The sequence below is a fragment of the Acomys minous genome (genome assembly GCF_964271855.1).
Source record: "Acomys minous genome assembly, chromosome: 18".
In the NCBI taxonomy this organism is placed as follows: domain Eukaryota; kingdom Metazoa; phylum Chordata; class Mammalia; order Rodentia; family Muridae; genus Acomys; species Acomys minous.
Window position 1 is genome coordinate 68379354 of NC_140501.1, and position 25869 is coordinate 68405222.

General features: G+C 49.8%; 1 protein-coding gene across 4 annotated transcripts in view; it reads left to right on the forward strand.

The window, feature by feature from the left end:
- The window catches only part of TEP1 (telomerase associated protein 1), a 46243-nt gene that overhangs the window by 8379 nt on the left and 11995 nt on the right, over positions 1 to 25869 (forward strand). For all 4 annotated transcript variants that reach the window (XM_084768027.1, XM_084768026.1, XM_084768029.1 and 1 more), the window contains exons 7-41: positions 192 to 269; positions 949 to 1073; positions 1265 to 1422; positions 4530 to 4639; positions 5736 to 5826; positions 6022 to 6205; positions 8587 to 8755; positions 9208 to 9366; positions 10253 to 10330; positions 11172 to 11299; positions 11907 to 11966; positions 13536 to 13694; positions 14695 to 14871; positions 15163 to 15283; positions 16070 to 16194; positions 16434 to 16547; positions 16640 to 16757; positions 16897 to 17091; positions 17191 to 17366; positions 17443 to 17599; positions 17707 to 17886; positions 18301 to 18393; positions 19595 to 19727; positions 19878 to 20028; positions 20228 to 20361; positions 20492 to 20580; positions 20842 to 20956; positions 22149 to 22389; positions 22585 to 22702; positions 23697 to 23821; positions 23934 to 24033; positions 24229 to 24384; positions 24525 to 24737; positions 24951 to 25104; positions 25216 to 25428. In XM_084768027.1, the coding sequence (XP_084624153.1) occupies positions 192 to 269; positions 949 to 1073; positions 1265 to 1422; positions 4530 to 4639; positions 5736 to 5826; positions 6022 to 6205; positions 8587 to 8755; positions 9208 to 9366; positions 10253 to 10330; positions 11172 to 11299; positions 11907 to 11966; positions 13536 to 13694; positions 14695 to 14871; positions 15163 to 15283; positions 16070 to 16194; positions 16434 to 16547; positions 16640 to 16757; positions 16897 to 17091; positions 17191 to 17366; positions 17443 to 17599; positions 17707 to 17886; positions 18301 to 18393; positions 19595 to 19727; positions 19878 to 20028; positions 20228 to 20361; positions 20492 to 20580; positions 20842 to 20956; positions 22149 to 22389; positions 22585 to 22702; positions 23697 to 23821; positions 23934 to 24033; positions 24229 to 24384; positions 24525 to 24737; positions 24951 to 25104; positions 25216 to 25428 (4897 nt within the window). The remainder of the gene's footprint in view (positions 1 to 191; positions 270 to 948; positions 1074 to 1264; positions 1423 to 4529; positions 4640 to 5735; positions 5827 to 6021; positions 6206 to 8586; positions 8756 to 9207; positions 9367 to 10252; positions 10331 to 11171; positions 11300 to 11906; positions 11967 to 13535; positions 13695 to 14694; positions 14872 to 15162; positions 15284 to 16069; positions 16195 to 16433; positions 16548 to 16639; positions 16758 to 16896; positions 17092 to 17190; positions 17367 to 17442; positions 17600 to 17706; positions 17887 to 18300; positions 18394 to 19594; positions 19728 to 19877; positions 20029 to 20227; positions 20362 to 20491; positions 20581 to 20841; positions 20957 to 22148; positions 22390 to 22584; positions 22703 to 23696; positions 23822 to 23933; positions 24034 to 24228; positions 24385 to 24524; positions 24738 to 24950; positions 25105 to 25215; positions 25429 to 25869) is intronic.

Here is a 25869-nt window from a genome sequence, read left to right on the forward strand (position 1 = left end):
ATCTGACATGTTCATAAGCCACAAAGCAAAGGAGCCGGAGAGGTCCCGGTGATCTCTGTGGAGCTCAGGGCCAGAAAGAACAGGGTTGCCTCTGTGACCTCGCTTCCTATTTGGCAGAGATATTCCTTCAGGGATGCTGGGATGGGTGACTTCCACTTCCCTGTTTGAAATGCTTTCTCCTGTCCCTGTAGAAGACAGAATATCCATTGTCAGAGAGGGGGAGATGTTTTCCTAAGAGCCTTTGGCTCCTTAAAAGTGAACAGATCGCGGTGAGTTCCTTGCTTGGGAGTTGTCTGTTTATATGCACAATTCCTTTTGAGCTTGAATTTAGACATAGAAGCCCACCAGTTTTAAAACTTCCAACACTTACTTCCCTGGGGGTTCTCCGTTGTCATTGTGTAGTTTGGTTCAGAGAATAAAGCGGGGAGGGAACTTTTTTTCCTGGTGTTATAGTTTGTTCACAGTTGGATAAATGAATAAATGCAGTTGGATAAATGAATTTTAAAATGTCATAAAACATCTCCATTCCATTTAAAATCTATGTCTTTGTTTCATGTGTATGGGTGTTTTGTCTGCATGTGTGTCTGTGTACCACATGTGTGCCGGTGTTCTTGGAGGCCAGAGAGACTGAGCAATCTCTCATTGAAAGTTTTCAAAACAAACTATTGCCAGCACAAATAAGGTTTAGGTGGCAGGTGACACTGGCCTCCTTCTCTCTGAGAACACGAGGATATATTCAGTCCTCATCCCCGCCTTGGTTTTTATAACCCAGTCACCCCACCCTAACAGTCTTGTATGACTGGAACACAAGTGAAATTCCCTCACAGGTATATATGATCACTGTGTGCTTTACTTTCTGATGAGGCATGGCAGCTGTAAGCTTTTATTGCTGATGCCCTGTGTTCGTGGATGAGTTGAACCGTGCCGTACTTGGGGCTGTCTCCACAGTTTGAAGCCGCTTACGATGCAGTGCCAGAGAAGAAAAGCCCCCCGAGGTTCACTCTGAAGAAGCTGATAGGGCGGCTGCATATCCACGAGCCTGCCCAGCACGTCCAGGCCCTGCTCGGCTACCGGTGAGACCCAGTATTTCAGGCGCATCCCATCGCCGTGGTCTTTCCGGTTCGTTCATGGCTCCACTCCTGGTTCTTCTCAGTCCAGCAGTGTGAGTTTGCACAGACAGTGCTGTGAACGGGACTGGCGGACGTTGGCTCTTTGCCATGTTTTGCTAGCTTTGAAATGATAGGTACTTCCTTCGCTCTCCTAGGTACCCACCCACCCTTGAGCTCTTTTCTCGGAGTCACCTCCCCGGGCCGTGGGATTCTAGCAGGGCCGGGCAGCGGATGAAGCTCCGAAGGCCGGAGACCTGGGACCGGGAACTGAGCATGCGGGGAAACAAAGCTTGCGTATGGGAGGAGCTCATAGGTAGGGAGCCTTGGCTGTCTCCTTCCCTTCCTGTCCTCCTCCAGGCTTCTGTACCTTAGATCCCACCTTGAAGATTTCCATAAAATGGTACAGTTATTTTCCAATTTAATTTACATAACGCGAAACGACTGGACTCTTGAGGAGGAACCTGCTTTAAATAGTGTTGCTGCCATAGGTGGGCCACAATTCCACATGTGGGTAACTGATGCCCAAGTCTGCAGAGGCACAGGGCAAAAGGTCATACCACGTTCCTGTTTGCCCCTGTGTGGACATACCTGTCATTTGTTCCAGACGAGTAGGATTAGATCTCAAAACGTTAGAGCCTCTACAGAGACTCATGTAGGCCTTGAGAAAGTAATCATTTCCCCATACTGATAAAACAAAACAAAACAACAACAACAACAAAAAAAAACCGTAGCGGGAGAGAGCAATGTATGTAACTTTGGACCTTGATGGAATTTTGGAAGGCTTTCCAATTTTTGGAAGTTTTGAAACCCAAATGTCCTTTGCTGGTTGTTATATATTTGACTCAGGGCAGCTTGAATTGCTTTGTTACTTATTCTTCTCTGGGTAGGAGCCTCAGGGGGTGTGTACATAAGAATTATTGGGGAATTAGATGCCTCCCCGCATCTGTCAGCCTTTTCACCAACTTACAAGTTAAGCTGGAGGGATGAAGGGGCCTGGGTGTGGGTAGCACGGTCATGCGCGCATAGTGTGCATAGTCACGGTGTTTGGGGGGCTGAGGCAGGAGGATGACTAGTTTGAGACAAGCGTGGTAAGAGCTTGGCTCAAGCCAACAACACAGATAAATAACAAAGAAGGATGTCGTGTTGGGCTGAGTCTATACGCACGCCTCTACTTTTTCACTTTGGATGATGGAAATCACTAACCCGGAAAAATTTCAACACTGACGTTTTATCTCGCTTGAGACTAAACTCCCTGTGGTTATTTCTTTGAATTATTTATTTATTTACTTAATATGTATATATGTCTTAGCCACTGTTCCATTGCTGTGAAGAGACACCATGACCAAGGCAGCTCTTATACAAGAAAGCATTTAATTGTGGGCTGGCCCACAGTTTCAGAGGTTTAGTCCGTTGATCATCGTGGCGGCATTGATGGCAGGCATGGGGCCTGAACAGTAGCTGAGAGCAGGCAGAGAGAGCGAGAGAGAGACTCAGAACCTCAAAGCCAGTGACGCGCTTCCTCCAACAAGGCCACACCTCCTAGTCTTTATAATCCCTTCAAAATGAATGCGCCTATAGGAGCCGTTCTTATTCAAACCAGCACAACGGATGTATTGCTTACATGTCTGTCTGTGTATCACATTTGTGCTTGGCGCCTGAAAATGCCAGAAGAGGGCATTGGATCTCCTGGGACTGGAGTAACAGGTGGTTGTGAGCCACCATGTGGGTTTTAGGAATTGAATCCGGGTTCTCTGCAAGAGCAGCCAGTGCTGTTAACTCTCTCTAGCCTGACTATTTTATTTTGAGATAGAGTTTCTTTACATTGCCCAGGCTGTTTTTTTGTTTTTTGTTTTAGATTTATTTATAACGTATACAGTGTTCTGCCTTTATGTATGCTGTGTACCAGCAGAGGGCACCAGATCTCATTATACATGGTCATGATCCACCATGTGGTTGCTGGGAATTGAACTCAGGACCTCTGGAAGAGCAGACAGTGCTCTTAACCACTAAGCCATCTCTTCAGCGTCCCCAGGCTATTCTTAAACTCAGCTGTTTCCCCCCTGCTGAGGTTGTAGGTGTGCACCCAGTCCTAAAAGCACTTCTTTTCCTTTTCTTCCTATCTTCCCTTCCTGTTTTGAGAATGTCTGCCTGTGTCATCCCAGCTCATCTCAAACTGGCAATCCTCCTGCTTCAGGCTCCCGAGTGCTGAGATGATGCTTCCATGTGTGGTCACCTGGAGTGCACACAAAGGCCAGAACCTTGATGGAGCGGGTGTGGTGGCTCACACCTGCAGTCCCACTGACTCAGAGCCACAGCCAAATAACTGTTTTCATTTCTTAAAAAATATTTTTTGGAATTAAAATATAATTGCATGGTTTTCCCTTTTTCTTTTCCTCCTTACAACTCTTCCCACGTCCTGACCCCTCCTGTCTCTCAAGCTCTTATTTCTTTGTTATATTCTTGAATATGTAAACACATCCTGCTCAGTCTGTATAAAGTTACTTGTGTGTACATGAGTTCAAGGCTGAGCACTTGGTGTTGAGTAACCAATTTGGGGATCCAGGGGAGAACCTCCAACCCCTACTCTACTAAGCCAGAATAATAAGTCTTTATCACTATAAATCCACTGAAAAGTATAGATCTCATTATTCTCTCTTTCTACAAAATTTACAATTGAGGCTAGAGAGATGACTTAGTGGTTAAGAACACTTGTATTGCTCTTGAAGAGGACCTGAGTTCAGTTCCAAGCACCCACGTCAGACAGCTCACAGCCACCTGTAACCCCGGCTCCAGGGATACTATATCCTCTGTGGGCATCTACAAACAACTGGTATGCACCCCCACACCACTACCACATGCACATGAATAAAAATGACGTTAAGAAGAAAAGAAAATTCAGGCGGTGGTGGTGCATGCCTTTAATCCCAGCATGCAGGAGGCAGAGGTAGGTGAGTTCAAGACCAGCCTGGTTTACTGAGCAAGTTCCAGGACAGCCAGGGCTATACATAGAAACCCTGTTTTGAAAACCCGCAAGTTACACTTACTTATTTGCTAGAGGGAGTCGGGGGTGGGGTGCTGTGCGGAAGGTCAAAGGACAACTTGCAGCAGCTGGTTCTCTCTTTCCATCAAGTGGATGGGAAAAAGAGGAATACACACTACCAGCTGAACCCGCAAACTAGAGCCAACGGATAGTGACATGAGTTGCTATTGAAACAGCTATCCAATAAGCAGAGTTATAATTTTTTTTACGTCCCACCTCAGGCCAATCCTTGTTTTGTGTTATTGGATCTTTAAAACATTTTTGAGTAGAGCAGATTGCATTCCCCGCTTTGAGCTTCTGTGTGGCTCTGTGCCTCCTGCTGTGGGCCGCAACTTTGTGTCTGTCACTCACTCGGTTTATCCTGTCCCCCATGTCTGAAGACAGTGGGAAACTGCCCTTCATGGCCATGCTCCGGAACCTGTGCAACCTGCTGCGCACTGGGATCAGTGCCCGCCACCATGAGCTCATTCTCCAGAGACTCCAGGATGAGGTATGCTCAGCGGGGAGTGTGTGGCTCAGCGACCAGATGCTGGCTGGCTGGGAGACGCTGCATCTGTTGAGACCTGGCTCTTCCATGTGGCTGAGAACTCATGGCTACCAGCTTGTTTCTGTGTGTGGTGTGGAAACACAGATCCGTTGGGAAGGACAGGATTTAGTAAGTCTTCCAGAGATTGTGATAGAGAGTACTAATTTTCATGTTTACTTTGTGAGCTCAAAAACAGAGAAAGATCCCTATCTGCGAATTAACTCACTTCAGGAGCAGTGTAGTATAAAAAGAAATGTACTCAGGGGCTGGACAGATGGCTTGAAGGGGGTGAGGGCACTGGCTGCTCTTCCAGAGGACCTGGATTTGATTCCCAGAACCAACATGGCTGCTGACAACCATCTGCAACTCCATTTCCAGGGATCTGGTGCCCTCTTCCGGCCTCCATAGGTACCAGGCATACATGTGGTGCACATATATACCTGTAGGCAAACGACTCATACACATAATTTTTAATTAGAAAAATAAAAAGAGAGGCCGGGCGTGGTGGCACACACCTTTAATGCCAGCACTTGGGAGGCAGAAGCAGATGGATCACTGTGAGTTCGAGGCCAGCCTGGTCTACAAAGAGAGTTCCAGGACAGCCAAGGCTACACAGAGAAACCCTGTCTTGAAAAACCAAAATAAATAAATAAATAAGCAAAAAATAAAAAGAAAGAAATGGGGCTCCTGTTACATCCCCCTTTTACCCTTTTTCATGCCTCTCTTCCCGTTCCTCTTCCTTTTTTTTTTAAGATTTGTTTATTTTATTTATTGCATATGAGTGCTTTATCTGCAGAAGAGGGCATCAGATTACATTATAGATGGTCGTGAGCCACCATGTGGTTGCTGGGAATTGAACTCAGGACCTCTGGAAGAGCAGGCGGCACTCTTAACCACTGAGCTATCTCTCCAGCCTCCTCCTGTTTCTTTTTGAGATCTGTTTTCTCTCTTTGCCTTCCGACAAGCCTGGTAGAGTTGCTGCTTCATTGTCCGGGTCCTGTAGGCTCCATGGCCCCTCATTTTCCCTGGTCCTCTGCTCACCATGCTTTTTGTTTTTCAGAAATCTGTCATTCACAGTCGGCAGTTTCCATTCAGATTCCTTAACGCTCATGACTCTATCGATAAACTCGAGACTCAACTCAGAAGTAAAGGTATTCCTTCTCTTCCGCTTCCCGTTTGCCTCCTGGGTAAATGAGACAACACTCAGATGTTTTCAGCCCCTCACTTAGCAGACTTAGGGTGTGGTGTTATCAGTGGCCAGACCATTGCTAGGCCTGAGAATAGGGGGTTAGCCTACTAAGGGAGTAGAAATTGCCTGACTTGGCTATTCTCCTGTTACCTCACAGCATTGCCCTTCCCTTCCAACACAACGCTGATGAAGCGGATAATTGGAAACTCAAAAAACATCAAGAGGCTCAGCCACCGGAGTCGCCTGTGCCTCCTGACACGCCGGCAGCTTCGGGCGGCAATGGCTATACCTGTGATGTATGAGCAGCTCAAGCGGGAGAAACTGAGGCTGCACAAGGCCAGGTATGTGCTTGGGAGCTGGGGGAAAGTAGGACAAAGGAGCTCAAGGACAGCGTTAAGGAGCCATCTAGGAACCAGCCGTCCAGTATCCTGTAGAGATGTGGCTGTCAGCCGTCAATGCTGCAGACCTATTTGTTTCTCATCACATTACACCCAAACCAACTACTCTATAGCACTTATAGTTAACATTGTCCTATGAAAACCGTGAAACCTGAACTTCTCTAGTCTCCATGTTGTTGCCTGAGGTTGTTTTTATGGTTCTGATGGATTCAGTGAATACATGTAGCATCTGTTGGTGCATGCTGAGCTATAAGTGATGTGAGTTGTGGGGAGTATGGGGGCTTGAACTTGGGTCCTCTGCAAGAGCAGTACCCAGTCCTACTCAGTGAGACATCCCTGTAGCCTGAGACAGAGTCCCTTAGTGTAGCCTGGGTTGGCCGAAAGCTTGCTGTGTAGCCCCTGCTGGTCTCAAACATGAGATCCTCTTGCTCACACTTTTCAGTACTGACGTTACCACTATGTGCCGCCATGCTTGACCTAATCTTAGTGTAGTTGGTGGCTTACTCACTGATGGCTTTTTCTTTAGGCAGATTGTGTTGGTGGCTGGAAAATGAGTTTTCTGTCACTCTGTTGTATTCTTTTTTTTTTTTTTCTGAGACAGGGTTTCTCTGTGTAGCCTTGGCCATCCTGGACTCACTTTGTAGACCAGGCTGGCCTCGAACTCACAGCGATCCACCTACCTCTGCCTCCCGAGTGCTGGGATTAAAGGCGTGCGCCACCACGCCCGGCCTCACTCTGTTGTATTCTCTAGCTGGAAATCTAAAAAGTGTTCCCTTCATCAGCTACATCTATTGGGAGGGGGAGGATCAGGAACGTGAAGGCCTTATCTCAAAAATAAGCCCCACGTGCCTGGAGTGATGGTGCAGTGGTTAAGAGCACCGGACGCAAATCCCATCCCCCAGAGCTCAGGGAAACCCCACAGAAGAGGAGGCAGGACAAGTGTAAAAGCTAGAGGGGATGGAGGAATGAAGAAAACCAGAGCCCAGCTGGGCAGTGGTGGCGCATGCCTATAATCCCAACACTCGGGAGGTAGAGGCAGGAGGATCTCTGTGAGTTCGAGGCCAGCCTGGTCTACAAAGCAAGTCCAGGACAGCCAAGATAACATAGAGAAACCCTGTCTCGAGAAACCAGAACCAAACCAAACAAAAACAAAACAACCAAAAAAACAAAAATATAGAACCCAAGGGCCTCTAAGTCAGCATGATCAAAGCTCCCATGAGCGCACAGAGACTGAGGCAGCATGCACAGGCCTGCGTGGGTCTGCACCTGGTCCTCTGTGTATACGTCATGGCTTCCAGTTTAGTGTTTTTGTGGGACTTGATTGTGTGAACAAGTGATTTTCTTATGTCTTCTCTTGACTTATCTTGTCTAACTTTGGTGTTCTTATTTTACCTATTTTTTTTTTTTTTTTTTTTTTTTTTTTTTTTTTTTTTGGTTTTTCGAGACAGGGTCTTTCTGTGTTGCCTTGGCTGGCTTGGACTCATTTTGTTGACCAGGCTGACTCACATTGATTGATCCACCTGCCTCTGCCTCCCAAGTGCTGGGATTAAAGGCGTGCGCCACCACGCCTGGCCCTTATTTTATCTTATACTTCATTTTGTTATATTTTATTATTATCTCTTAGAAGCCTGTTTTTTTTTTAAGATTTTGTTTATTTATTATGTATACAGTGCACATCAGATCACATCATAGATGGTTGTAAGCCACCTTGTGGTTGCTGGGAATTGAACTCAGGACCTCTGGAAGAGCAGTCAGTGTTCTTAACCTCTGAGCCATCTCTGCAGCCCCTGTTCTTTTTTTTAACAGACAGAAAGGGAGTAGTTGATCTGGATGGGAGGGAGGGTAAAGAGAACATGGGTGCTTTTCAGAAAATGTGGCTTTGAACCCCACCATGTTGTAGCTCACAGCTGTTTTTAACTTCAATCCTAGGGGGTCTAGCACCATCTTCTGGCCTTAACTGGTACTGCACACAGACATACATGTAGGCAAAACACTCGTCCCCTCAAAATAATAATTATTTTGAAAAATTGATAACCCCTAATAAACTTGTGGCAGTTAAGCCATGGCCTCTTGAAGCAAGTACAGACAGCGTGGCAGGAAGACCCAGCACTGGCACTGCCTCCCATGCTGCCTTGCCGGCCGCATTAGAGGCCGGTGGCACGGAGAGCAGGAGGTGGGGCCGTGGGAAGATGGGATGGTGACTAAGGAGGGAGGGAGAGAGAGGGTTCAGTGTCGGAGCAGCATGTTTAGTCTTTGCATCTGCTGCAGGGTCACAGGTGGACCAGCTTCTGAGCCCCCTGTGTCTGTGTCTTCTCTCGCTGTAGACAGTGGGACTGTGATGTTGGGTTGCTGGAACGGTACCGCCGGGCCCTGGAAACAGCTGTGAATGTCTCTGTGAAACACAACCTATCCCCGTTGCCTGGCCGAACCCTCGTGGTCTACTTCACAGATGAAAATGCCGACAGGCTCTGTCCCAAGAGTCACTCCCAAGGGGTAAAGAAACAAAACAGAAACAGCAAAATCATGTCTTCCAAGGGGCTGGCAGGACAGGAGAGGCTTTAGTGAGCCACACAAACTCAAAGAAGTGGTATGGATTTGCCTCCAGGCGCCAGCTGCTGAGTCCCTAAGACAGTTTGGGTCAGTCTTGCCTATGTGTCCTGACACTAACACTTCAAGTTTGGCTAGCTAATAATAATGGCCTCCAAACTTCAGTGGCCAGCTTATCTCACACTCTCTTTGCTGTGTCCTGCTATTGACTTGGGCAGGGACTCTGACTCCTTCCTGCTCCCTGAAAGTCAGTTCTTCAGAGGGGCTGCTGAAGGTGACCCCTCCTGGGACCCACTGTCCTTCTCTCGTTTCTCCAAAGCAGGAGTTTGGCCTCTAGAACTGGGCAGGCAAGGGTAGGTTGTAAAGTTTGATTTCACGGGGTTGCTCTGTTCCGTCAGCCTCCCCTGAACTATGTGCTGCTCTTGGTTGGGATGACACTGGCTCGGGCAGAGCAGGCGACCGTTCTGTTGTGTGAAAGGGGGACTGTGAAGATGCCAGTACTTCCGGCAGACGAAGGTATCCTGAAGACTGCCATCAACCTTCAGGCTCAAGTACAGGTCAGAGACACATCCCTACTATCCAAAAAATATAAAGGACAGAAGCCTGAGTGCATCTCAGATAGTTAAGGCATGGCTAGCCAGGTGTGGAACTGCAGCTTCAATCCCAACACCCAGGGAGCAGGACGCGGGAGCCAGAGAAAAATGCAAGTTTGAGGTCAGCATGGGATGCATAGCTGTTTCCCTCCCCACCCCCTCATTTTTTCCTAGCATATAAGCTGGGCATGATGACACACCCCTTTAATCCCAGTACTTGAGAAGCAGATCAGCATCAGCGTGATTCCATAGTGAGCTCCGGCTTAGTCAGGACTACATAAGGAGACCCCCTCTCAAGAAAGAAAAAGAAAAAAGAAGTGAAAGAAAGAAGCACAGATATATTTAACTTTGAAGATTTCTTGAGCAAATTGACACTGCTTTTTAAATTGATTATATCACTCTTTCGTTGCCATAACAAAATGCTGGAGGCAAGGTCACTTTATAAAGGGAAGATGTTTATCTCGCTGACCGTCCTCGGGGCTGGTGGGCATGGCACTGGCATAGGCTGGTAGGATCTCATGGCAGGTGGTGGTATGAAAAATACACACGGAAGAAGATGATTGCATCCTGAAACAAGCCAGAAAGTGATTGATGGTTCTGGTTTGTACAGCTCATTTTTTCAGGAACTCAGAGATCCCTCAGACTCTTCTAGGAGTGTTTCTCTAATAGCCTAAGGGCATCTCACTAGGCCTCACCTGTCTACACCGTGGTCCACTGAGCCCCCTCTTTCCGCCTCACAGTGGGGTCAAATTTCAACACAGCAGCCTTTGGGGGCTACATTAAAACTGCATCCAGAGCAGGGCACCTACACTTCAGGCACAACCGTGTAACCCAAGTTTCTTTCCTCCAGGAGCTGAAAGAAAGTGATGATTTGCCCCTGGACACTTTGGGGAAGTACCTGATGTCTCTGGCTGTCCAAAGGACCCCTGTGAGTCCTACTCAGTGCCTGGGAGACTCTCCCTCTGCATGCCCGCCACAGGTTCCTGCTTGCTGTCGCCTGTAGCCGAGGCTGCCCTTCAATACCGCATTCTTCTGCCTCCACCTCCCAAGAACTGAGTTACAGATGTGGGATCTGTGTCTAGTGGCGTCTCACTTCCTGACCCTTTAAAGTCATCTTTCACACTTTGCCGTGCTCTCATCGGCTCACTGTTCAGCGTCATCCCTCAGACGGGGTTGTGTTGATAAATCTTCAGTGATAAATGGAAAATAAGAGCCTTGTCTAATGGTGCTTGCTAGTTCCCATGGTGTAAGTTGTCCCACTGTGGCTGCCATCAAGCTGCCAGCATTGCAGAAACACTCAGAAGCTTGTCATTGCGTTGTGTTTCCATGGTACCGAGACGTAAATACACTCAGGGTTAGATAATAGTGAAATGTGGTAAGATAATTACAAGGCGATGCATTTTTAGAACGCATTACCTTTGTCTTACATATGATAGAAACATTGTCATGTTGAGGATTAAACTCAGGGCAAATGCTTCACCTTGAACTCTACCCATAAATAGATAGTCCCTTTCTCAAAAACAAAACAAAACAAAACAAAACAAAAGGCTCACAAATGAACGATCATCTCTCATGAGCTGAATGAGGTGCACAATCACTACCCTAGGTTGGGGTGTAGTGGTGTCCCCTCTGAACAGTAGGAGATGCAGTCTCCCTTCCCCTGCACAGTTCTTAGCCCTTCAGTCCTTAGCCACCCGGCTCTCTCTGAGCTCGTCCGCGTCTGTTCCAGCCTTGCTCCCCGGTTTCAGTCTCTTCTTTTCACCTTACAGCTTGACAGGGTCATCATGTTTGGCCAGTCGATGGATCCGGAGCTGAAAGCAGCCAAACAGCTGATCTGGCAGCACGTGAACCCCAAGTGCCTCTTTGTCGATGTCCTCCTACAGAAAACACAGTACATGTAAGGGTGCTTGCTGGTGGTCCCCGCCCAGTGTCCGAACACGGCGGCCCGTATTTCCTATCTCGCTTGTTTGATACTTCCTGTCTGTCGCCTTCTTGTTTTATTAATTCTACTGAGCTTAAGTTTCTAGGACCTTCTTTAAAGTCTTTTTTACCCCTTTGTGCTATTAGGCACTAGACAATGAGTTTTGCCCCTTCCAGGCAAGCATCCCACCACTGAGCTGTACTCTGGTCACGTAATTCTTTTAAGACAAACTTGGGTGCAGTCGGAGTGATAGGGCTATAGGTCACAATACCGTTACACAGAGGTAAGGTGTATAGCTTAAGGCGTTGGGACGTATAGTCTAGGTTTGTAGCCTAGGGTGGCTTTGAAAGTGCCGCCTCCGATCGCAGTGAGTTCAAGGCCAGCCTGGTCTACAAAGCAAGTCCAGGACAGCCAAGGCCACACAGAGAAACCCTGTCTCGAAAAAAAAAAACCAAAAAAGAACAAAAAACGAAAGTGCCGCCTTCCTGTTTTCATCGGGCAGGTGCTGGGGTTGCAGGTGTAAACCATCACACCTGGCTCCGAATTGATTTTGGTGCTTAGTGACTGCTTCTTCCTTTGCCAGGTCACCAAATTTGAATCCCAATGATGTGACACTCTCGGGCTGTACTGACGGGATCCTGAAGTGAGTACAGAGCGGGCACTGAGGGGGATGCAAGCTGCACTAGGATGTCCCCAGGAGACTATGCCTGCTAGCTTCATGTATTTATTCTTCAAAACAAGACGGTTTATTTTCTTTCACATATGTCTAGGCTATCAGCAACACAGTGTGATAGGGACTCCAGCCTTCACTGTATTAGCGCTTGATTTTCCTCAACAGCTTCTACCTCTTGGCTAAAGATGGTGTTTCAGCTCTGTCTTATATACATCCAAGTTTGTGCTACGTCTAATAAGAATGAGGAGAAGTGAGCTGGAGCATCAGATCATGGGTTAGGAGCACATACTGCTTTTGCAAAAGACACGGGTTTGGTTCCTGGTACCCATGCCAGGTGGCTCACAACTACCTGTAATTCCATCTGGCCCCAAAGGGATCCAACAATTTCCTGCAACGCCAGGAGATTTGATGCCTCTGGCCTCTGCATTATGCAAACACACCCGTAGATATACACACAAGTACATAATTAGGGTTTTTTTTTTCTTAAAAAAAGAGATTTTTCCAATCTATTTTACTGAGTTATTATTTGCAATTGTTTTATATGTAATTTTTGTTATAACTGTATTTATTTCCTTATGTTTTAAAGCTTTTTGTAATTTTTAAAATTTTAATTTTATTTTGGGTGTATTTGTGTGAGGGTATCATCCTCTAGAACTGGAAATACAGACAGTTGTGAACTACCATGTGGGTGCTGGGAATTGAACCTGGGTCCTCTAGAAGAGCAGCCAGTGCTTTTAACCTCTGAGCCATATCTGTTACACACACACACACACACTCACACACACACACACACACACACACACACACACACACAGAGTCAGAGACAGAGACAGAGGGCATTGCTTATTTTTATTTTATGTGTATCAGTGTTTTGCCTACATATGTGTATATGCACTATGTGTATGCCTGGTGGCCAGGGCCAAAAGAGCGTGTCAAATTCCCTGGAACTGGAGTTATAAACAGATGTGAGCACCCATGTAGGCACATGGGTGGTGGAAACCAAACCTGTGTCCTCTGGAAGAGCTGCAAGTGCTTTTTAACCTTTGTCTCCTCTCCTGACATTTTCTTTGGGTGTCATTCATGTCCTTCAACTCACAGTGGGAAGCCTCAAGCAATCAGGAGCTTTTGTAGTTGGTACAGAGCTGATCACCCAAGACAGGGAAGGTCTTACCCTGTAACCTTGGCTTGGCCCAGTTTTCTAAGAGGGATCTCAAGGTCACTATGCACAGTTAATGGGAGGAGCCGGGGCTGGCGACTTCCTGCGTCCTCAGTGTTCTAGATGGTCTCCTTGTTTTCAAAGTATGCATCGTTTTTGTTTGGCTGCATTTTTGAGATGGGGGTCTCATAATATGGTCCAGGCTGACCTCGACTTGTTTTTAACGCATAGCTGAGGTTGAGAACTGTGGACATGGCCTGCCAGGCCTGCTGTATGGCTGTCGTCTTCCTGAGGGGTGCCCCTGTGCCTCTGTTCGCTGTTGCTCTGGAACACCCTCCTGGTTCTCACTCTGCCATTCTGTCCCCATTGTGCTTTCTGTTTAGGTTCATTGCCGAGCATGGAGCCTCCCGTCTTCTGGATCACGTGGGCCAACTAGATAAAATATTCAAGATCCCCCCACCCCCAGGAAAGACTCAGGCCCTGTCTCTCCGGCCACTGGAGGAGGACAGCCCTGGCCCCTTGGGTCCTGTTTCCCAGCATGGGTCAGTCTAGGTTGTGTGACGTTGTGCACTGGGAGGGTGGCCATCAGGACCTGGAGAAATCCTGTGACTGATTGTGTCTGCCAAGGTGGCATTTGTTCTATTTACTAAGGTAATTGTTTTCCTCCCCAGGGAGGAGCTTCCTGGAAACTGCAGATTGTGAGCCTATTCCTTGCTTTTCTAGAGAGAGAAAGAAAGAGTTTGAACGTAGGGAAGGTAGTAGACTCCATAACAGTACAGCCAGGGCTGAGGTAAAAGTTTTAGAGTACAACCTGTGGTTTTCACACAGACTTTGCCAAATGATAGCTTGAGCCTTACATTGGTTGTTTTAATTTCTTTTTTTTTTTTTAAGATTTATTCATTTATTATTATGTATACAGTGCTTTGCTTGCATGTACTCCTGCAAGCCAGAAGAGGGTGCCATATCACATTACAGATGGTTATGAGCCACCATGTGGTTGCTGGGAATTGAACTCAAGACCTTTGGAAGAGCAGGCGGCGCCTCCAGCCCCTGGTTGTCTTAATTTCTTAAGGATATAGTTAAGGAACCAGGAAGTAGTGGCACATGCCTTTAATCCCAGCACTTGAGAGGCAGAGGCAGGTGGATTGCTGTGAGTTCAAGGCCAGCCTGCTGTACAAAGCCAAGTCCAGGAAAGCCAGGGCTACACAGAGTAACCCTGTCTCAAAAAACAAACAAACAAACAAAAAAGATATAGTTAAGGATAAGGTCAAGGTTTTCCTCAAAGTATTTCATCGATCAAATTGTAACTTTGTAATGATTTTTTTCTGGTGAAAGAGGACCATAAGAAATGACAGTGGGGGTCAAATTTCAGGTTTCGGCAGTTGGTGCCACAGCTAGGTTATTCCCTGGAGGCCCTTCTGCTGTCTCTTGTGGGGATTATGTCAAGGGCGGAAGGGTAATTGCACCTGTGGCTATGGACGTGAGATGGGGACTGGTCCCTAAGCTGAGCCCAACCTTCTACTCACCCCCACCCCACCCCAGGTGGCGCAACATCCGGCTTTTCATTTCGTCCACTTTCCGTGACATGCACGGGGAGCGAGACTTGCTCATGAGATCGGTGCTGCCAGCCCTGCAGGCCCGAGTGTTCCCTCACCGCATCAGTCTTCACGCCATTGACCTGCGCTGGGGTATCACTGAGGAGGAGACCCGAAGGAACAGGTGCAGGGCCACAGGGAAGAAGTGCTGGGTCAGGGATGAGAGGATCGAGTGGCGCGTGGCGCGGGGCCTCAAGTGACCGGGCTTGGGGCTGCAGGAACAGATGAGGGGGAAGGGAGGGAACATTTTATCATTGCTTTGCCCAGTGTGAGTCAGGGCCCTGCCTCCTCTGTATTTGTGCCTGTAGTGCTTGAAACTGCCAGCCCCACCCCCACTGGTGCCGCCCCACCCCCACTAGTGCCACCCCGCCGCCCCACTCCGTGACTCCTTCCTGTTCCCATAACCACGTTACAGACAACTGGAAGTGTGCCTTGGGGAGGTGGAGAACTCACAGCTGTTTGTGGGGATTCTGGGCTCGCGCTATGGCTACGTTCCCCCCAACTATGACTTGCCTGACCATCCTCACTTCCAATGGGTAAGGCAGACAAGGTTGGAGGGGTTGGGCAAGGAACAGGAACGAGGGGGGGGGGGCGGCGGCTTGACGGGAACCCTGCCATGATGCACCAGTGGGTCCTTGAGTCTTGAGGTGAAACATAGGCGGAAGTCTCTGAGACCACGGCCTAGATAAAGCCGTTGTCAAAGAAGGGGCTCTGGCGTGGGTTCTCAGAGGGTCGAGGGTAGATCTGCTTAGCTTTTGCCATCACACAGATCTGGTTCTGCCCTCCCTTTGGACATCTGTAGGTTGCGTGGCTTTGTTGGTCTAAATTAGCTTCAATTTCAATACATATTAAATAGCAACAACATCTATATATCGAGGTTACTATGAGAGAATTTTATGCAGCTGGGTGTGGTCATGCATACCTGATATTGGGTAGGAGGGTCAGGGGTTCTAGGCCAGCCTGGGCAACTAAGTGACATTGTCTCAGAATATAATGAAAAAGGTCAGGAAAGCTAGGGATGGTGGCTCATGCTTTTTAATGCCAGCATTGGGGGAGGCAGACGCAGAAAGACCTCTGTGAGTTCGAGGCCAGCTTGATTTACATAGTAAGTTCCAGGCCAGCCAGGGCCTGTCTCTCATACACACCAAGGTCTGTGAGTATAGCATAGTGGTAGAGTACTCACCTACCATATGTAAGGTTCTGAATCCGATCTCCAACACTGAGGGGAAAATGTCCTTTAAAATACCCAGTACATGCTAACCGTTTGGTAATTGTTAGCTGGTAAGTCTATTTTGCTGCCTGTGTCTTCCTTCTCCATGTAGGCCCAGCAGTACCCTTCAGGGCGTTCTGTGACAGAGATGGAGGTGATGCAGTTCCTGAACCGCGGCCAGCGTTCCCAGCCCTCTGCTCAAGCTCTCATCTACTTCCGAGATCCTGGTTTCCTCAGGTGCCTTCTGTTGCCACCAGGTCCATTTTCCCTCCACAGAAAGCCAGGCAGGGTTAGCCCTCAACCCCGAGCATTCAGTGAGGAGAGAGAAACGGGCCTCAGAGAGCATGTCATTGCCACCTCCAGTCAGATCTCAACTTGAGTGACAAGTTTCAGGGAGCCAGAGCCTTATCTCCTGGCTGGTGACAGGAGGCGGGGGGCAGGTCTGACCCCCCTCCCTTCATGTCTTTGGTGGTCAGCTCTGTGCCAGATGCCTGGAAACCTGACTTTATTTCTGAGTCAGAAGAGGCCGCACATCGGGTCTCAGAACTGAAGAGGCACCTACACAGCCAGGAAGAAGTTACGTGTCGCAGGTGAGCCACAGGAGGTGGAGGCAGTTACCCGGGTGAGGTGTGGTGAGGGGAGCCAGGCCTACACTGACTGCCTGTGTTCGCCTTCCCTGCAGCTACTCATGCGAGTGGGGGGGTGTAGCAGCTGGCCGGCCCTATACTGGGGGCCTGGAGGCATTTGGACAGTTGGTTCTCCAGGATGTGTGGAGAATGATCCAGAAGCTTTACTTGCAGGTCAGCAGGGGTGCTGATGACTGAGGGGAGCAAGCTTGGTATCCCGGGTGGGAAGCAAGTCGGTGGGGGGGGGGCGAAATTTTAGGCCAAGAGGTCCCAGAGACACACAAAAACATAACCAGTGTTCTGTGACCCTCAGCCCGGGGCCCAGTTGGAGCAGCCAGCATCCCTGTCAGATGATGATATGATCCAGGCCAGCTTTCAGCAGCTGAGGAACCCACCGAGTCCTGCACGGCCACGCCTCCTTCAGGATACAGTGCAGCAGCTGATGCTGCCCCGTGGGAGGCTGAGCCTTGTGACTGGGCAGGCAGGACAGGGCAAGACTGCCTTCCTGGTAGGAGTCCCAAGAGCAAGGGCTCTGGAGCTGAGGAGGTCGGGCAGAGAGATGGTGCACATTCTAAAATGTAGGCATGGTTTGTTTTGCCCCACGCAGGCGTCCCTCGTGTCGGCTCTGAAGGTTCCAGCCCAGCCCAGCGTGCCCCCCTTAGTTTTCTTCCACTTCTCGGCAGCCCGCCCTGACCAGTGTCTTGCTCTCAACTTTCTCAGGCGCCTCTGTGCCTTTCTGCGTGGGGAACTGGGAGAGCCCAGTGCTCTCCCTAGCACTTACAGGTACGGACCCCAGGATGGGCCAGCTGTGTTGCTGTCCCTGCTTCCCCGCCTCTCACCCTGACCTTGTCACACACAGAGGCCTGGTGTGGGAACTGCAGCAGAAACTGCTGCTCCAATCTGCTCAGTCGCTGCAGCGCGGTCAGACCTTGGTCCTTGTTATCGATGGGGCAGATAAGTTGGTGGATCAGAACAGACAGCTGATTTCAGACTGGATCCCCAAGTCTCTTCCCCGGGTGAGTGTGAGGCCAAGCTGAGAGCAGAGGGGGGCTGGAGGGAAGGGTACCATGGCGTTGTAGGGACCTCTCTGACGCTGTCTTCTTCCTTTGTGCATATGTCACAGCGAGTACACCTGGTGCTGAGCGTGTCAAGTGACTCAGGCCTGGGAGACACCCTTCAGCAAAGTCAGAGTGCTTATGTGGTGGCCTTGGGGTCTTTGGTCCCATCTTCGAGGGCTCAGCTTGTTAGGGAAGAGCTGGCACTCTATGGGAAACGGCTGGAGGAGTCACCTTTTAACAACCAGGTTGGACCCAGAGCCAGGCTGGTGGGGATGTGGGTGAATCAGGGAGCCACGAGGCCACTAGCTGCCTTCCTAGGACTGCTCTTTGGCTTTTTCTAGACCTCTCTGCCAGGGGGAATTGGTCATAACATAACTCTGAGTTTTCATAAGACCACCTAGACTTTTCCATGGTGAACAGTCTCCTTAGGGAGGGCTGGTACAGTTATGGCTCAGGTGGGCTAGGCTGAGTCGTGGAAGGTTTCCTGACAGGATCTGGCTGGGAGGTAGGAGAGGGGGGTGTACTTTGAGGCGATGCTATGTGCCCACTCCTTAAGTAGACTCTCAGAGGAGCCACATGCCAGGAGGCTTGGAGCGGTAGCAGAGGCAGCTGCGGTAGGCATCCCCAGCCCCCATGCTAAATCCTCCAAATCTGACCAGATGCGGCTGCTGCTGGCAAAGCAGGGTTCGGGCCTGCCACTGTACCTGCGCCTCGTCACTGACTACCTGAGGCTCTTCACGCTCTATGAGCAGGTGGGTTGATCCTTACTACGCAGTCTTACCGTGTTTCCCATTGCTATCAGCTTCCGTAGTCTCCAGTCCCCCTATGTCTTATTGTTACGATAAAATACCCTGGCACAAGCAACTTCGGAAAGAAATGTTTTTTTCTTCTTTGCATGCTTTTTGGGTTGTTTTTTCCGTTTTTTGGCTCACAGTTGAAGTTTATAGTCTGTTGTCACAGGGTTGTTATAGTGGCAGGGCCACATTGCACCTGCTGACAAGAAGCAAAGAGTTACAAATGCTTGTGCTCAGCACGTTTTTTTACCTTTAAATACAGTTCAGGATATCAGCCAGGGGAGTGGTGTCACCCTTGGCAGCTAGGACTCTCCACCTCAAGTTCCCAGGGCATGAGCAGACAGAAACCCGATTCTTGACTAAAACACCACACAAATAGGACCTATCCAAGTTCCCAATAAAGTCCTTGTTGCTCTCTGAAACCTCTGGTATCTTTCCCCCCTCAGTTTCATTTTCTATTGCTATGATAAAACACTCACAAAGGCTTCTTAAGGGCGTAAGGGCTTCTCGCTCACAGTTCATCCCGGCGGGAGACAGGAATGCGCGCTTCTGTTCAGCTTCCTTCCTTTAAAAAGTTACTAGACTTACTCATTTTATCTTAAGTGTGAGCATTTGACCTGTATGCGTACTGTGGGTATGCTTGGTGCCCGTAGAGCTCAGAAGAGGGCATCAGATCTTCTGGAACTGGAGTCACATGATCGTTAGCCATCATGGGGGTAGGGGGTTGGGGTGGGGGGCTTGGAATTAAACCAGAAGCCGCTGCAACAGCAGCAAGTGCTCTTAACTGCCGAGCCATCTCTCCACCCCCTCAGCTTCCTCTCTAGTTCAAGATAATGACATCATCCACAGGGAGTGGGGGTCTTCCCACCTCAAATAAGGCACCCTGGATAATTCCCCTCAGGCATGTCTAGAGGCCAGTCTTTCAGACCGAAAGTTAGCGCTGGCCCTCACACCCTGGCTCATCTTTTGCTGTCTCTGCTCTCCCATTCCCTATTTTTGACTTCTACTCCCTCTCTACTGTTTTTCTTTACGTTTTCATTACTCTCCCCCCCACCCCCCCCCCGCCCCGTGCTTCTTGCTGCTCCACCCCCTCTTGTGACTGCCAGAATCACCTGCTGCCTCCCCGAACTGACAAAGCCTGCTCTTCCTTGGCTCCTAGGTGTCCGAGAGACTGCGAACCCTGCCCGCCACCCTTCCGCTGCTCCTGCAGCACATCCTGAGCACCTTGGAGCAGGAGCACGGCCATGATGTCCTTCCTCGGGCCTTGGCTGCCCTTGAGGTCACGCGCAGCGGTCAGTGGTGAGGGAAGGACGGGAGGCTGGGGGCTCAGCTCTTGGCTGTCCCTAGTTCAGGTATTAGCCAGAGATGCCAGGAAGGGACCTGTCTAATGGAGATCGAGTTCCCTGTGTGGTCCGGGCTGTCACAGAGTTTGCCTTTTTCAGGGCTGACTGTGGACCAGCTGCATGCGGTGCTGAGCGCGTGGCTGATTCTGCGCAAGGAGACTAAGAGTTGGGAGGAAGTAGTGGCCGCCAGTCACAGTGGGAACCCTTACCCCTTGGGTGCATTTGCCTACCTTGTCCAGAGTCTACGCAGGTAACGCTGCTGCCCTGCTAAGCTCCCGACAGCCTCGCTGCCTCTCCAGCGAGGGCATCATGATTCTTTCTTTATCCCATCCTATCTTTGGTGGAGCCTCCGGGTACCACTCCGCGGTGGGAATGCCAGCACATTGCATCTTCACCGACTGGCTCTGTTTCTCCTCCCTTACTCCTCTCTCCTCTTCTTTCGTGGACAGCTTATTAGGGGAGGGCCCTGTGGAGCGCCCCGGCGCCCGTCTCTGCCTCTCTGATGGGCCTCTGAGGACAGCAGTTACACGTCGCTATGGGAAAAGGCTGGGGCTGGAGAAGACTGCGCATGCCCTTATTGCAGGTGATTGCCGCCCGAGTCAGCGGTGTGAGGCTTGCACCTGGAGGTTAGGCCTGCACTGGCCGCTGGGTAGGTTCCTGCTGTAGCCTAAGACGATGCAGCAATAAGCCCCTCTCGATGTCTGCTCTCTCAGCTCACCTCTGGAAGATATGTGATCCTGATGCTTCGGGGACCTTCCGCAGTTGCCCTGCTGAGGCTCTAAAGGATTTACCTTACCACCTGGTTAGTCCCCACACACGCATCTGCGTGGGCCGTTCTCAGGCCCCTCTCCCCTTCCTCACCGGTCTCTCCAGGGTCATTAGGCCTCCTTCAGACACCCTCTATCTTCCTCGAGTTGTCTTGCTTTCCCTCTTCAGGTTCTTTGTCCCAGGTGCGGGGTGTAAGTCCTAGACGCATGGCCAGGGTCTATCGCTAGCCGTGCTCCTCACTACCCCCCATCCCCCCACCCCCCCATCCCTGATACATCCAATCTGCCCTCCCCAGCTCCAGAGCAGGAACCGTGAGCTCCTTGCAAAGTTCCTCACCAATCTCCATGTGGTAGCGGCTTATCTGGAAGTGGGTCTGGTCCCCGACCTCTTGGAGGCTTATGCACTCTATGGTGAGATAAGTCGTTGGAGTTTTCTTTTGGGATATGAGATACCCTGATCAAGGTGGGGTGTAAAAAACAAAACCAACCAACCAACCAAACAAACAAACAAAAAACCCAGCCACATTTCCATTTCAACTTGAAAAGGCCACAAGTGTAGGCAAATGATTCTTAGGAGACCCCTTTGCTTAGACTTCTTGGTAGAGTTTCTCAGTTTATACTGTGCTGTAAATTATCCAGGAAGTTTATTAAAACTGCACATTCTAAGGTCACAAGATTCCACTCCCTTAGGTCTGAAGTGGGACCCAAAGTTTTATACTCTGGGTAGGTGTTCCTGATGTGGAGTTCAGAGGGTCACACTTTGAGACTTAAAATTTTAAATACAGCATTTACTTAGACTTGGTGATGAGGTTAGTGGAGTCTAGGCTAGCTTCCTAATGATATGTTGCTTCTTTCTGACCTCTAGTCACCGTGTGTGTGTGTGTGTGTGTGTGTGTGTGTGTGTATGTGTGTGTATGAGTATGTGTATGTGTGTGTTGGTATGTATGAGTGTGTGTGTGGCTGTGTTTGTGAGTGTGTCTATGTGTGACTGTGTGTTTGTGTATATATGTGTGAGTTTGTGTGTATGTGTGAGGGTGCTTGTGTTTGTGCATGTGAGTGTATTTGTATGTGAATAGTATGTATTTCTCTGTGTGTGTGTGTGTGTGTGTGTATGAAAACTGTATACAGTCACCTACAGAGGCCAGAGGAGCCGTTGTCTGTTGCTCTTCACCTTACTCTGTTTTTTTTGTTTTGTTTTGGTTTTGGTTTTTTGAGACAGGATTTCTCTGTGTAGCCTTGGCTGTCCTAGACTCACTTTGTAGACCAGGCTGGCCTCGAACTCACAGCGATCCACCTGCCTCTGCCTCCCAAGTGCTGGGATTAAAGGAGTGCGCCACCACTGCCCGGCCACCTTACTCTGCAGAGGTGGGGTCCCTCACTGAGTCTGGAGCTCACTGTAGTTGGTTAGGCTGATGGTTAACCAGATCCCGTGGTTCTCCTGTCTTCACTGCCCCCAGCCCCAGCACTAGGGTTACACGTACATGTGGCTTTTTATGTAGGTGCTGGGACTCTGAACTCACATCCTCATGCTTGTGCACTGAGCTCTCCCACCCACCGAGTCACCTCCTCAGCTACGCTCAATCCCTCTCTCTTTTAAAAACAGCTTCTTCAAAGTCTGAAGGGAAGCAGGAGCTCCCGGAGGCAGATGTTGCTGTGTTCCATACCTTCCTGAGACAGCAGGCTTCACTGCTCGCCCAGTACCCCCTGCTCCTGCGCCAGCAGGCAGCCAGCCAGCCTGCAGAGTCACCCATTTGCAGCCAGGCCCCCCTGCTCACCCAGCGATGGCACAGCCAGCTCACACTGCAATGGATTAATAAACCCCAGACCTTGAAGGATAGGGGAAGGTAAGACCCTTGACCCCAGCTCTGGTAAGCATCTCAGAGGACAGCAACAGCTCTTTCCAAGAAAAAGAAAGGAGAGACTAGAACTACCCGGGAGAAAAGGATTCAGGCACAGAGGCACACAAGTGGATCCCCATCGGCTTTCTTGCCCTCACTTCCTCTTTCTTCCTACCTTTTTTTTTTTCCCTCCCTCTCTAGCTTGTCTCTGGCAATCTCCTCATCCCCAACCGCTGTGGCCTTCTCCCCTAGTGGGCAAAGAGCAGCCGTGGGCACCGCCAATGGGACAATTTACCTGCTGAACTTGAGAACCTGGCAGGTATGACTCTGAAGGCAAGACAGAGTGATCATCAGAAAACCCTCCCATGCTGCCCTGAAGGTCTGCGCAAGCCAAGCACGTCCTTAATGTCCTGGTTGATTCAGCAACTTCATTCGACTCAAATCAAATTAGACATCTTGGTCAAAGGCTCGTTCAACAGCTGGGTGTGGTGGTTTATACTTGTAAATCCCAGAATCAGGGAGACCGGGAAGGGAGGATGAGGAGCTCAGAGCCAGCCTGGGCTATCTATATATATCTGTATATCTATATCATTTCTATATCTATCTATCTAAATAGATATAGAGATGATGTAGATATACAGATAGCCCAGGCTGGCTCTGAGCTCACAAACCTCCTGGCCTAGTCTCCCTGATACTGTGATTGAGATATATATATATATATATATATATATATATATATATATATATATATGTTTCAAGTCCAACTGGGACTGCATAGAACCAAATACAACTTAAACAACAGATATGACTGCGCAGCCTCCATTCACGGCACGTTGCTAAGTATTTCAGGGAACGCAGGGCTGAGCACCAGGACCCAGTGTTTCACATAATAAGATCTCGGAGAGCTGTGTAGCTAGAGAACCGTGAATGGAGAAAGGCAGGCCTTCTGGCTTGCACAGGGAGCTTCAGCAAATGTTCCTGTACAGACAATGTTCCTGTAAATGGCTGTGAATCATTGCAGCAGCAGGTGATAGCAGACTGGAGGGAGGAGGCAGAGCCACAGCTTGCTCTTCTTACCCACACCACCCCCTCACTCCTGTGTACATGCGGAACACCCTTTTCCTAGAACCCTAAAAACCCGTGGAGTGAGACTAGGCCACCCTTTGAACCAGCATTTGGGCTGGGACTGTAGACAGCCAAGGACTTAAGCCCTTTGTGCCTTGGCCTCCGTTTTGTGGCTTGGGCCTGGGATGGGTCTGATGTGGAGGCCTGAGGGAGTCACCCTAGCCATGCTTCCCAACTGGCCCTTCCAGGAGGAGAAGGCTCTGGTGAGCGGCTGTGATGGGATCTCCTCTTTTGCCTTCCTCTCGGAAAATGCTGTTTTCCTTACTACCTTCGATGGGCTTGTGGAGCTTTGGGACCTGCAGCACGGTTGCTCGTAAGTGCGTCCCTCCCGTGGCTGTGAGTGAGAAGCCCCAAGAGAAATGAGCGAGGAGGGAGCCTGATCACCAGGTGACCCCAGGACCCCCGGCTTTGTCTTCCTGGGGCAGGGTGTTCCAGACCAAGGCCCACAAGCACCAAATCACTGGCTGCTGCCTAAGCCCAGACCGCCGCCTGCTGGCCACTGTGTGTTTGGGAGGATACTTAAAGGTAACCAAAAGTGACCCTAGACCATGAGTCACACCTGTTTGTTGCTCAGCATGGCAGAACTGATGACTGCTTGTCCTACGGAAGCCTTGCTGAGGCAGGGGACTAGATAAGATGACCCCTGCACAGGCCCTGGGAGCTAAAGAGGCTCTCCCATTTGTGCTCAGCACTCTGGTTTCTCTTTTCTTTCTCCTCCAGCTGTGGGACACAGTCCGTGGACAGCTGGCCTTCCAGCACACCTGTCCCAAGCCTTTGAACTGCATTGCCTTCCACCCAGAGGGGCAGGTGGTAGCCACGGGCAGCTGGGCTGGCAGCATTACCTTCTTCCAGGCAGATGGTCTTAAAGTCACCAAGGTAAGGAGGGCCTGTGTAGCTCTCTCCAAGAAAACACGCAGGCCAACAGTGAAAGTGGAGAGTGCCAGCTGCCTTTAATGTCATTTTGAGCCTGTGCTGAAAATGGGCTCTGTTGTTTCTATTTTTACACCCATGTCCAGGAACTGGGGGGCCCAGGAGCCTCTGTGCGCACTCTGGCATTCAGTGCACCTGGGAAGGCTGTGGCTGTAGGCCGAATAGATGGGACGGTGGAGCTGTGGGCCTGGCAAGAGGGTACACGGCTGGCAGCCTTCCCTGCACAGCGTGGCTATGTTGCTGCCGTCCTTTTCTTGCATGCTGGAAGCCGGTTCCTGACAGCTGGAGAAGATGGCAAGGTGACTTTGCAGAGGACCTGTGGTGGGTTCGGGGACAGATTAGTGAAAGTAGGGGTGTACTCGGGTAATTTGTTGGGAGCCTTTGCTGAAAGTCCTGGAGGAGTTTGGATGATGAGGGGGAGATTTTTCTGAAGCCTTTTGAAGGAAGATGTCATAGGGGTGGGGACCACACAGAGGAGGTAGGCGTGTTTAAACTCTTTATCTGCATCCTAGGCTCAGTTATGGTCAGGATTTCTTGGCCGGCCCAGGGGTTGCCTGGGCTCTGTGCCTCTTTCTCCTGCGCTCTCTGTGGCTCTCAACCCAGATGGTGACCAGGTGGCTGTTGGGTACCGAGAAGATGGCGTTAAAATCTACAGAATTTCTTCAGGTATCTTCAGGAAGGGGCATAGATGGGTTTGCACCCTTGGAAAGAAGGTTCTTGCTACCTCGTTTTTCTTTCTGCAAGTGTCTTTGTTTCACTTCACCTTCCGTTTTCTAGGTTCCCAGAGGGCTCAGTGGCAAGTGCTGAAGGTGGCAGTGTCCGCACTGGCCTGGCTGAGTCCCACAGTTTTGGTGAGCGGTGCAGAAGATGGATCCCTGCGGGGCTGGATGCTCAGGGGGAGCGCCCTTCATTCTCTGTGGGTATCATCCACACACCAGAAGCCTGTGCTCGGACTGGCCACCTCCCAGGAGCTCTTGGCCTCTACCTCAGGTACTACTGAACAGTGTTATTAAGCCATTGCTTGGAAATATGCTGCTGTCACCTGTCAGTTTATAATGGTAATTATACATGCTTATCAAAAGCCGCGCACATATAGGTTTTATTTGTAGCTTTTAAATGCCTTTGAAGGTGCTCATCTTACATAGTTATTCTAGACTGATTCTAGAGAGAGGAGAGAGCATGCAGAATGGATGGATAGCCATGGTCCTCTGGAAGTTAGAGGTCTGGGCCTCAGAGACGGCGAGGTGAAAGTGACACTGAGGCCTTGAAATAAGGCCTCATCTAATAAGGAGTGTCTGCAGCAGCTGCTGTTAGAAGTCAAGTGGGGAACTGCAGACACACCGGGGCCACCGTCCTGACCTGAGTTCTGCCAAGCAGAAGCCGGGGTGCAGGGTGTTCCCGTGCTATGTGCTGATGGAGTGAGTGTGCCTT